The sequence below is a fragment of the Somniosus microcephalus genome, chromosome 12 (genome assembly GCF_052327205.1).
Source record: "Somniosus microcephalus isolate GS21.2 chromosome 12, FLI_Smic_1.0, whole genome shotgun sequence".
Classification (NCBI taxonomy): domain Eukaryota; kingdom Metazoa; phylum Chordata; class Chondrichthyes; order Squaliformes; family Somniosidae; genus Somniosus; species Somniosus microcephalus.
The window spans coordinates 16,598,654-16,611,314 of record NC_140998.1 but is presented as its reverse complement, the minus strand read 5'-3'; the positions used below and the strand labels follow the sequence as shown (position 1 = coordinate 16,611,314).

At 43.3% G+C, this 12,661-nt stretch overlaps 1 protein-coding gene across 4 annotated transcripts in view; it reads right to left on the bottom strand.

Annotated features, from left to right (window-relative positions):
- Positions 1 to 3,643: 3,643 nt before the first annotated feature.
- Positions 3,644 to 12,661, bottom strand: part of LOC147109048 (ribosomal protein S6 kinase alpha-5) — a 259,573-nt gene continuing 250,555 nt past the window's right edge. For 2 of the 4 annotated variants that reach the window (XM_086002616.1, XM_086002618.1), the window contains 4 exons: positions 11,692 to 11,851; positions 10,328 to 10,491; positions 9,086 to 9,259; positions 3,644 to 8,426 (listed from right to left, as the gene is read on the bottom strand). In XM_086002616.1, the coding sequence (XP_085858742.1) occupies positions 8,322 to 8,426; positions 9,086 to 9,259; positions 10,328 to 10,491; positions 11,692 to 11,851 (603 nt within the window). In that variant the 3' untranslated portion in view covers positions 3,644 to 8,321. Of the gene's footprint in view, positions 9,260 to 10,327; positions 10,492 to 10,537; positions 10,671 to 11,691; positions 11,852 to 12,661 lie in introns of all 4 variants that reach the window. The other 2 variants (XM_086002617.1, XM_086002619.1) reach the window with 2 other exon arrangements.

The window sequence follows — 12,661 nt, the reverse complement described above, 5'->3', positions numbered from 1 at the left end:
CTAGTATAATATTAACAGCTGTCCCTTGATTGAGAAAAAAATTCCTGATATGTATTCAGAATAAACCAAACTCACAGGCTCAAAGGTCTCCTCGCAGGCTAAGCAATTGTTTTTGGAGGTCAGTACTAACACATCACAATTGTTTGCAGTACACCCACTAAACGGCAATGCGATTTGAAGTTGCAAAGCACAGGTTTTCAAATCGGGGTTTTTTGAGGGAATGCCAGCAATCCACAAGGTTATCGAGCAATGGCTCGAGAGTTCTGTATTGTATATTTTTTTGCTGTATATTTGTTGATTCACCGGCACATTCATTGCTGTACACCAATAAGGTTTCCTGCATTAACAGTATTCTGACAGCTTTGTTTTCCTATGAGATAGATTTTTTTGAGGTCTGTGGAAGGAAATTTTGTGTTAAAATTTGAATTTTAAAACATTAATATTTGTCAATATTTGTGGGAGATCCCCAGGAGTGTCAACATTTGCAGGAGGTCTCTGGCAGTGTGGCAATAGATGTGGGAGATCCCTGGGCATGTGTCAATAGTTACAGAGCTTCCCCTACACACAAGAAAGTGTGAAGACCTTTGTTTAAAACCCCTCTTCACACTGCAATTAAATGGGCAACATCATGGAATTATCTAGCAGCTACATTCTCCTCCCTCCTTCCTAACAGAACAGGTTATGTGAAAATTATTAGGAAATCTGACTAAAAACATCCCGAGAGTCAGACTTTAATGAAAATCCTCTAAATATTTAACATTCAGCAATTTAGTTGCAGTGTGAAAGACAGGATTAACTTTTATTAATTCTGAAAAAAAATTGTATAAACACTACTTCAATGTTTAAACAGCGATTGTTACGTGACTGTGCATAAACAACCAGGTATCACAAATCCCTAAACAGTCTGTACACGTAAGCAGGCAGGTTTTACATCTCGTTAACTGCTTTCCACATTAAAAGGACTCGTTCTGTACAAAAATATACCAATATTCATCATGCAAGACGTTGAATCGCTTGAAAAGTTACCATTTACCCGGCGAGAATTTACTTGGAAATGACTCAACCCAAGACGCTGTACAAAAGCAGAAGAGCACAAAAGCTAAACACATTATCGTGTGTCGTTCCCCTGGTTGTTGTCTAAAGGTGAAAAAATGATTGGATTTATTGCGCTACTGCTGTGATTTAATTTCACTGTACATAGGTTTTAGACTGGGACCATTACTGTGAAAGATTCCAGATGTGATTGGCGCTTGTTAAACAAACCTAGAAAAAGAACAGAAAATGCTGCAAACAGAACAGAACGTTTAAATTAACGTTACGGCTGTAACCTTTCGTCAGAATACCTGAAAATGAACTTTTCTGTCCCCTCCACAGATGCGGTCTTGTTTCCTGCATTTTCTGGTTTTGTTTTAGATTGCCAGCATTTGCAGGTACAAATCTAGATTCGTTCCGCTCTGCCTACACAAAAATAAATAAAACTTAATCTTTGGGCTCCTCTTTGGCTGGACTGCCAGCTGAAACTGTGTAAATTGTGCTAAACTGACCCCTATTTGCATATTGAAAGGGCCTACCGCCTGAAACAGGCCAGGGCAAATGGGCGGTAAGCAATGTTCCCTTTAAGCTGCGCGGCCACGCTCTGCAGCTCCCACGCAGCCGGCTCACTGACTTTTAAATTAAAAAATTATTTTAAAGGGGTCGCGCACCCAAATTTTTTTTTTTAAAGGGAACACTGGAGGTAGCCATTATCAGGCCACGACCGACCGCTAAGTTTACACCAGCTGGCCCAAGTAAAAATCTAACTCAAGGATTCATTAGCCATTACTGAGCACTCGCTGTTTATTGTGTGAAGGACCATAACATAGTTCCTAATGTATTATGAACATTTCACCCAATATAAAGGAGTCATAGCTCACTCCATTGTGTGATTTCTTCAGTCACTCCATGATGCGATATTCTCTGTGCATTTCATAGCTCCTATTGTGTCTCTTAACAGTTTGCAGTGGTGATAATCTGCAATGTGCTGTGCCCTACGCAGCACATTTAGAGTGGAGGAGAAGCATCCGGGAAGGCGCCGAACACCTCGAGTCTCTTCGCCAAGCGCAAGCAGCGCACGTCAACCCAAGCACCCCACCCACCCACCCCTTCAACCACCGTCTGCCCCATCTGTGACAGAGACGGTTGGTCCCGCATTGGACTAATCAGCCACCTGCGAGCTCATTTTTAATGTGGAAGCAAGTCATCCTCAGTTCTGAGGGACTGCCTAAGAAGAAGACATTTAGAGAGAGGTGCATCTGCACTGTCATACTGGTTTACAAAGCTCTACCTTAAACTGCAGTGAAGCTGTCCTGCAGAATCAGTCCAGTTTGAGCAGAAAATGTCAACCTGCGCATACTGACGATGCTGCATTTGCAGCAGATCTAGACACTGACACGTGCTGCGGATAACAGAGCCACATCACCGACCTAAGCACTGCAGGAAAAAGTCAACCAGAAATCTTCCCATTAGCGAAGGAATTCAGGAGAAACTTCTTTAGCCAGAGAGCGGTTAGAATGTGAAATTTGCTACCACAAGGAGTAGCTGAGGCAAAATAGCATCGATGCATTTAAGGGGAAGCTAGATAAGCAAATGAGGGAGAAAGGAATAGAAGGATATGGTGAGATGAAGTGGGGTGGGAGGAAACTCGTGTGGTGCATAAACACTGGCACAGACCAGCTGGGCCGCATGGCCTGTTTCTGTGCTGTAAATTCTATGTAACTCTATGTAAATCAAATTCTTATGTTATTTTAACAGGGGTGTTAACCCATCAAATATAATACATTTGTCTGCTAATACTGCACAGTGTGGCTTCAACCCACATGGGTTTTAATACAACTGAGACACTACATCAATTTCAGAATTATGTCAATATATTCATTGCACTAACACACCTTTATTGCTGAAAGTAAAAGAAAAACTGAGAAGTCACACAACACCAGGTTATAGTTCAACAGCTTTATTTGAAATCACAAGCTTTCGGAGCGCTGCTCCTTCGTCAGGTGAAGTGAAGAGATGCATATAGGCACAGCATATATAGTCAGAGAACACTGCCAGATGATTACAGGTAATCTTTCTAACTGCCCTTTATCACACCTCGGCAGAGAGATAATCACAGCAATCAAAGGTGTGGATGGTGTCCAAACAGGTCAGTCAGGAAAACATTAAATCAATGAACAATGAGGTGGGGTCACAAGGGGTCAAATGTTGCAGATGCTGGGGTCTGTATGAAAAACAAAAAACAATATTAAAAATTTTTATTTTTTATTTTTGCTGGAAATCACAGCAGGTCCGGCCGCATCTGTGTAGAGAGAACAAGCCAACGACGACTCGAGTCTGGATGACTCTACGTCAGGTGGGGTTACATGTAGTGTGACATGAACCCAAGATCCCGGTTGAGGCCGTCCTCATGAGTGCAGAACTTGGCTATCAGTTTCTGCTCGACGATTTTGCGTTGTCGTGTCTCGAAGGCCGCCTTGGAAACCATCCACACCTTTGATTGCTGTGATTATCTCTCAGCTGAGGTGCGATAAAGGGCAGTTAAAGAGATTACCTGTAAACATCTGGCAGTGTTCTCTGACTATATATGCTGTGCCTATATGCATCTCTTCACTTCACCCGACGAAGGAGCAGCGCTCCAAAAGCTTGTGATTTCAAATAAAGCTGTTGGACTATAACCTGGTGTTGTGTGACTTCTCACAATTGTCCACCCCAGTCCAACACCGGCATCTCCACATCATAAAAGAAAATCGGTCACCAGAAAAGAGGCAAGAGAAGGTTGTCAGCTTTAAGTATCACACTGCCCTGGCATTTGAGGCAGGGGTCATACCACTACTCCAAAGAGACTTCTGACAACTATATTATACTTATAAATAACAAATGTATCAATTAATTTCAAACAAAGTGCCTCCAGAATGCCACAAAGTTTGCATGGCTAGCTTTCGCCCCCTTTCCCTGTAGGTTTGTAGAGTGATAGCGAACCTGTGTTTGTTTTGTCACGAAGCAGGGACACCTCTCATCAAACAGTCCCCCTAATTTCCAGCTCTGATAGGGAAGCCTGCAGGGAATAAGTATCAGTTTCCAAAAAAAAACCAAACAGGTATCTGGTAACTGTATAATCTGCATCCCTTTAAAAAAATAATCACAACAAGTTGAGGTTCCTCCAATCAGATGTTATCTTTTGAGGCTAGAAAATGCACGGTACGCTGTTCTTACACAAACACTTAACGCAGCCATACCGAATTCCTCTCTCTGCTGTTTTAACGCAGGTGGTAACCCATTTAAAAAAGCCAGGTTAGAGCCTGCATTAAAACAGCACAGAGAGAAACTCGGCGCTAGTGTGCTCACTTGAGATACCAGGAATATTCCCACTGGAGTAGAGGAGGCCAAGTGGAGATTTAATTAGAGGCGTTTAAAATTATGAAGTGTTTTGATAGGGTTAATAGGGAAAGACAATTTCCTCTGGTTGAGGAGTCAGTGACGAGGGGCCATCAATGTAAAATAATCACTAAGTCAGTGAGGAGAAGTGTCTTTATGCCAAGGATTGGTGGTGCATAGAAATGAAGTGGTTCAGGCAGAGGCCATTGCACCTTTTAAGGGAAAAATGGATAAATATTTCAAGCAGGAATATACAAGGCTGTGGGGGGTTAGGGTGGTGGCGGGGGTATGGAGCAGTGGGTTACGTTTTGGATTACTCTAGCAAGAGCCAACACAAGAATGATGGGCTGAAGGGCCTCTTCCTGTGCTGTAAACTTCCTACAGTTAGATGGATTTGTACAAGAATTACACCAATTGGAACTTCTACCCTTTAGTTGCTTAAGTTATGTTTGCTGCAGATGTTATTTTATTCCTTTAGACAACAACCTTGAACGCTTCGATTTATTATTATTTTTTTTTTACAGCAAAAATGTCCCAAGGAAAAAAATGAATGCTATTTTCCTGTAAGTGTAAATAAAGTATAATCCTTGTATGGGGCATGCTCCCCTTGGAGGGGATTTCAAATGATCTGCAACACTGTTTATTGAAACTTTTTTGTTGTAAATATATATATATTAAATTGCATCAATTTCATAGCACATTTGCACAGTGGGACAATTCTCACCACACACAACAAAACCACAATTAAATTCTCTTAAAAATATGCAATTTGCCAACCTCCTTTAAGGAGTTGCCATTTAAACAAGTTGACTTTAAAGTTCTAAAAAATCTTAAAAGCTTTCACTGACTCACCTGAATAAAGCTACCAACTTTTAAAAGTTAGTACAAGTCGCTAGAAAGTTGCATTAAACTCTTCAGTGTTTTTAAATTATTTTCCCTCATTAAAATTCTTTAAATACCTAATAAATATAGCAACGTGGCAGTGCCCTGCAACAAAGATATTCAGATTTCAATTTTTTAAGTTGACTGTAAAAGTCAGTATTACACAGGGTTAAAAATTGTATGCAAAAACACATATGTTCAGTATAATCTGTTGTTATGCATGCGCGACTTCCTCAACAGTGTAAATCTGTAAGGAGAAAAAGCTCTGAATTGTTCTGCAGTGAGGTGTGCACAGCTCTGCAGAAATGTAATTTCAAACAGCAAGTTTCACCCAGACTGAAGATCTGCAGCTCTTTCAAACTATCAGCTCCATTTAACCGAGACGCGAAAAAAATCAACACCTCAACCTGCTCAGTAGCTTAAGTTAATATTTACAAAGTCCCACTGGAGATGTTGAATTCACTACGAAAATAGCATTTAGAAGAGACTGTAGATTTCAGTCTGAACCGTGCACCAAACATTCAAAAATCCAATGATCTGACGCCCACTCCCCCACATTACAGCACCTTGCACATGCTCAATACGGAGGTCGAGAGTTCCTATAAACTTAGCAAATTCCTAGGCTGAGCAAGTCTCATGAATGTCAAGAAAAAAAAAGCAAGCTCAGTATTGAGAGGCATTTAAAAATGAACTTCCTCTCCCCAGATACTGTCTGGGAGTGCAGGATTAACATATACACAATGTAGAAATACACCACTCTGCAGTGCAACATGCCCAGCACCATGTAACACCAGAGAATGCAATCACAATGGTCCGCAACTTCCTGGAAAGTTCTGGCACAGCTGCGACACATGAGTGGCGTCGCATTATTTTCCTGAGGAAATTTGCACGTAACCCGTTCCAACCAGTTTTACGTTGGAACATCGCAGAAGACAGCAGCCCACTCGCTAGCGCACCTATAGTCGGTGCAGCACTTGCGCTTGCTTTACGCCAGTTGTAGAGCAAATGATCTCCGGAGGAAATTTCAGCGCAATTTCCCATCGGCAGGATCGGCGTAGAAACTGGTGTGAAGTTCGGCGTCATTTCTGCACAAGTGCAATCCAGGAAATTTGGGGTCAATTATGTCAGCAGTCTCCAGCTCCAACTCCAAGCCAGATCTGGCCTTCAATGCTCCTCTAGCCCTCAACTGAGACAGGATGCAAACAAATGCATGTAGTCGCCAATCAATCAACTGAAGCACAAAGATTTGTGCTTTTTTTTTTAAAAAAGAAAAAGACAACTATTGGGCTAGGTTATACTGGTATAAAAAGTTACTTGGCCCTTTATTTGGTCAAAAGGTTGTTGATCATGAAGATCAAGTTTTCTTTTCAATAAAACACTGGGTGCTGAAAGCTTATAAGTTTCCTATTCACATAAAAGTAGTCAGAGACAACTGGCTTTCAAAAACTCATGAATACCAAGACCATTTATAAATCTTTTTACATTCCCTGCATCTTTACGACTGACAAAGGAAGCTTTGAATAATAAAAGCAGGAAATGCTGGAAACACTCAGCACGCAGGCAGAATCTGTTGAGGGAGAAACATGGGGTTAACGTTTCAGGTCGCCCGATAGGTCATCGACCCGAAACGTTAACGCTCGGTTTCTCTCTCCACTGAAGTGGCCTGACCCGCTGAATGTTTCTAGCACGTGCGGTTTATATTTCAGATTTCCAGCATCTGCAGTATTTTGCTTCCCCCACCCCTTTACATTCAGCACTTCTTCGCAGGGTGTAAAATCTACCAATGGAAGAACCAAAAATGGGAAATTGAAACTTAACTAAAAGCCACTCCTTTCCTGCAGTTGACAAATTCAGCGAGTTTTTGAAGGCATGTTACCTTCTACCATATAGGAGCAACAATATCCACCAGCAACCTCTGCAGGCCAGGCAGAGTCACTTTCTTTCCATTCCCTTGGATTCCTATGGGTCACCATTATCACGATGTTTCGTTAACACCGCAGCTGCACTTTACTAGCGCAGCCTGGCAAAAAAAAACGATGCGATTCCACCCAACTGGAACCTGCACTTCTTCTAAGAGTCTCCGCTGCGTAAACAGGGAGTAAACATCGCGCAGAGCTACACAATCCGGATTTCTTGCATTAATTGTATTAATCTGCGCCACTCAGCTACCTAGTTACCGGTCACGCAAAAAACACAACTACGAAAAAAAATCAAAGATGTCAAATTGTTGGCTGTGACGCCATACTAGTTAAATTAATGGTTGCAACACAATTCTTTAAACTTGTACTAACAGGTTTTCTACACGATTACCACCCATGCAAAAAAATAAACAGACTACATGCCAAAGAATACATAAATAACAAAGTACGTGGCATACGGAGCACACATTACTATCAATTAGCCTTTGTTTCAATGTATAAGCAAATTCCCCATATGGCCCCCTAAAAATAGAACATATATATTTAAGGTCGTCTTAAGACTCAGATTTCCCATATGGGTCACTTACTTCATGCTTCGCTTGAAAAAAAAATCCTGCAGAAGTCAGAATTGGTGACATAGGTACATTTTGAGGGGGAAATTTTCTCCCCCCTTTGGAATACAGATTTCCTCTTCAGACGCTACCACTGCATCACCAGGAAGCAGTCAGCACCTAAGGGAACGGGCAGACAACATGATCCCGAGGCCTCCATCCCTCGGAGCAAAACGCGTCACCTGCCAGGTGCCTCGGAGGGTGTGGGGTGGGGGGCAGGGGAACCGCGATCCCATCACATAGAAAAGGCAGCTGAGCGCGATTCCTGTATGCCGCCACACTGGAGCAGGACCACGGCGGAATACAAATTAAATGTCTGAATTTTTTTTTTAAAACAAAACGGTGACGGTTATAAAGCTGCACAGTGTAGGTGATTAACATGAGAAATCTGAGCCGACTGCACATCTCTGTTGCATATGTTGTGTCCGTCGTAGCTCTGTTTGTACAGTAAATTTCTTATGTTTGATACAGTCTTTTAGACAAAGGTAGCACAGCGCTTTCATCTTACTTCGTACCTGGTAGGACCTGCGGGACAGAAATATGTGCGAATGTTCTTTGAAAAGTGCACCCGATAGCGTTTGTGTACTGCAGCCATTCTTTCACACTTTAAAAAAAAAACACAGAAAAGTAACTAAAAGGACTTTGAGTGCCAGACTGTGGAGTTTTATTTTCCCCAGAATATATATATTTTTAAATTGGTTATTCTGTCCTTTTTCTATCCTCTTCCAATAGACATAATATTACGTAGAAATTACAGCACAGAAACAGGCCATTCAACCCAACTGGTCAGTGCTGGTGTTTATGCTTCACACGAGCCTCCTCCCACCCTACTTCATCTCACCCTATCAGCATACCCTTCTACTCCTTTCTCCCTCATGTGTTTATCCAGCCTCCTCTTAAATACATCGATGCTATTCACCTCAACCACTCCCTGTAGTAGTGAGTTCCACATTCTAACCACTCTCTGGGTAAAGAAGTTTCTCCTGAATTCATTACTGGTTTATTAGTGACTATCTTATATTTATGGCCCCTAGTTTTGGATTCCCCAGAGAAAACCAGTCAATCGATACTGGAGGAAAGTACGGAACCATTTAATATTTCAATGCAACTTGTGGTCCTCAAAGGGTCAAGTCAAGTATATGATAAAAAAGTATGAGCGTGACTTTTTTTAAATTGTGAAAGAGGGACTGTAGCAGCTTAATCGGAGAACTGAAAGATACTGTCCGGGTTACTGCTGTCCGCTGGGTTGTTGGGCTGTAGCACCTCGGTTGGTGTGGTTTTGCTGTGGGACTGAGAGGAGGAGGAGTGGGAACTTTCACTGGAGCTGCTCCGCGTCTCAGTGCTGGTGCTGGTCTTCTTCATCTTGCGTCTTTTTGCCAGCGGCGCCTTGTCCACGTTCTGAAGGCAAAAGCCTTCCCTCTTGCATTTGTTGAAGGCCTGCGCGGAGGTCAAAAAACAAACGGGCAGAATTCATTTTATCATCCATGTCATAAACAAGTACAACAACAATAATGTGCACTTATATAGCGCCTTCAACATCGTAAAACGTCCCAAGGCACTCCACAGGACCATTATCAGACAAAATTTTGACACCGAGGCACTGAGAGATATTAGGACATGACCAAAAGCTTAGTCAATGAGGTAGGTTTTAAAAGGAGGAGAGAGTAGAGAGGTTTATGGAGGAAATTCCAGTGCTTGGGGCCTCAGCAGGTGAAGGCACGGCTGCCAATGGAGGGCTGAAGGAAACTGCAGATGTGCCAGAAGCCAGAATTGGAGGAACATGGCGTTCTCGGAGGGTTGTCGGGCTGGAGGAGGTTACAGAGACAGGGAGGGGCGAGACCATGGAGGGATTTGAACACAAAGATGAGACTTATAAAATCAAGACGTTGCTGGACCGGGAGCCAATGTAGGTCAGCAAGCACAGGCTCCTTGCTTAAATCGCTTCAGTCTGGTTTCTGCAATGCCCACATCAGGCTCAGTCAATTCCTATATTCCACTCCAGAGACTGGAGGACATAATCTAGGCTGACACTCCCAGTGCAGTACTGAGGGAGTGCAGTCGGAGGTGCTGTCTTTCGAATGAGATGTTAAACAGAGGCCCTGTCTGCTCTCTCAAGTGGACATAAAAGATCCCATGGCACTATTTCGAAGAGGAGCAGGGGAGCTATCCCCGGTGTCCTGGCCAATATTTATCCCTCAATCAACTTCACTAAAAACAAATTATCTGGTCATTAACATACTGCTGTTTGTGGGAGCTTGTTGTGCGCTAATTGGCTGCTGCGTTTCCTATATTACAACAGTGACTGCACTTCAAAAAGTACTTCATTGGCTGTAAAGCGCTTTGGGACGTCCTCAGGTCGTGAAAGGCGCTATATATGTGCAAGTCTCTCTTTTTTTCCCAATGTCCTGAGCTGAGCTTTCTTTCTTTAAAGGCACCATGTAAATGCAGGTTGTTGTAGCCAAAGAACAATCACAATTAAAGGGAAAACGGAATGAGTTTCCTTACGTGAAAGGTTGCCTTGACATACGTGTGGACAGAAACACCCGAAGAACCAAGAATGTCTGGAGTCATAAGTGGGTTGGATGATAACTGACTGCTGTCCTGAAGCCATTCATTGAAACGCAGGCTCGACATTTTAATCCGTTTATTTGGATCAACGGTTAGGAGTCCTACAAGTGAAAAATGCGAAGTATTACAGTACTGCAGATATTTTACCTTCTAGTTTTACAGGTCTTCTGTCAGTGTAACTCCACCCCTCCCTTCAGCTGGAGTGGTATCCCTCGGATAATCTTCCCCAGATGCAGGTTTCTCGTAAGCGACAAAGAGAGAAACTGGGACTGCTGGAAATCTGAAATAAACACAGAAAATACTGGCAAGGCACAACAGGTCTCACTCAGCATCTGGTGAATGGCAGGGTTAGTGTTTGGAGTACAGACCCTGTGCCTTTTCTCCTTTCAGATGCTGTTTATTCACAACTTTTGAAGATTTAAATGAATACTAAAAGGATCCTGTTTGGCCACAAACAATGAAAACTACAGCACTTTGTAAAAATACAGGAAAATGGCCAAATTTAGACACCTATGCTTTTAACACAAAACCTGTGAAACAATTTTCTCTTCCTCTCCTCCACACCCCCACCCCCCAGAAAGAATTGCCACACGCTGAGGTATTGGTTCCACGAGAGCCCGATCTGTCCCCTGAGCAGATCAGGTCACCTTTATAGCTCGGATGAAGGGGGCTCTGCTGACTTCATCTGCAAGGAGGCACCTGGAGCGGTTCTGCTCATTGCAATGGGGGCTGTGGCTATCAGAACCGAGAGCCTGCCCTAGGATCCTTACTGGCGGCTGTAATGATCAGTAACATGTCATTCTAGAATGGTACACTAGGTGGAGCTGTATGTTTAGTAGTGGGCTACCCACAAGGCAGTAGTCAAGATGGATGCCTGTACACTAGTCCACATGGCTGAATAAATGACTAGCTCAAGCTAGCTGTTCATAATGAAAACGTCTATTTATTTATGAACATAATAACAGCGGCTGGAGGCGAAGGAAAAGGAAAAGGAGCAAAGTGTTGAAGAGCAGGGAGGCACTGGAGCTCAGGCCGACTAGGACCAGGGGTTCTGGTCTTTTGACGCAATAACCGCGCTTTGTTATTTTCACTGAGCGTTTTGCCACAGTGACGTTTTAGAAAAGGAAGCATCAGGCTGGAGTTTCAGGAGCTGTTCACTTTACCGTCGCTATGTTTATATTAAAATGAAAGGCCAGAATCTAACTTCAACAGCGGCTGAAGCAGTGAGGGTGGGGGGGGGGGGGGGGGAGGAGGATGCTACAATTGGCCCTGGGTGGGAAAATCCAGTCACTGCCTATTACCTTGTATCAATTCCTTGGCCTCTTGCGAGACGTTTCTCCAGGCTTCTCCTTCGAAAGAGAAGTCCCCTTGTTTTATTTTCCTCATGATTTCTTCTGCGCTGGTGGAGGTCAATGTCTTTTCCTCACACTGGAATGGAACTTTCCCCGATAACATGGTATACTGCCAGAGGGAACAGACGACAGAAATGAAAACGCACCGAGTTTAAACCCTGAAAGGGAAATTATTTGCTTAGCCACAACCTATGTATCTGGGTCCATGATAATATTTTTGTGCAAATCACCAATTTTTTTTTTTCAAATAAGTAGGGTGTGCATTAAATGCTTTGACTTTAAACAGTGGGCCCTCCCACAAATGAGATCATCCAGGAACCCCAACATCAGCTTTGTGGAGTGGAGATTCTCCCCATCCCCCAACCCACCCCGCAAACTATTAAAACTAGAGATTAAGGCCCCAAAATTCCTGGAGAGATGGGGTGGGGGGCAGAGCAGAGAAAGAGCTGATCTAGTACAGAGTGGAACTTCCACCAACCCCCACACCCTGCTGACATCCGTAACCCTTTTGGAAATCCCAGAGTCAGGGTAATTCAAATGTTCTGAGTTAGCACCTATTCCATTTCCAGCATATCTGGGGTGCCCACCTGATCAGGCTTTTTTTGGGGGAGGGGAAGGAATTTCACTGCAGCACCGTGCCACAGCGTTTGCTGTCATGCAGTGTTCTTGGAGGGAAGGGGAGGGGGTGGGGAATTGAAAAGCTCCTTTGTGTTCCCTCATGCCAGTTTCGGCACTGCTCTGTGACTGACTGCATAGCTGAAACTGGTCTGGCAATTTAATAGGTGTATTATGGAGATTGCCCCAAAGAATTTATGATGGGGCTGAGAAGGGGTGAAGCTCTGGTGGTTCTCGGTTCCACCCCAAATTCCTCACCCAAGCCCTTTCCAGCCTCAGTAATTTCGGGGCCCGATTATTTTTT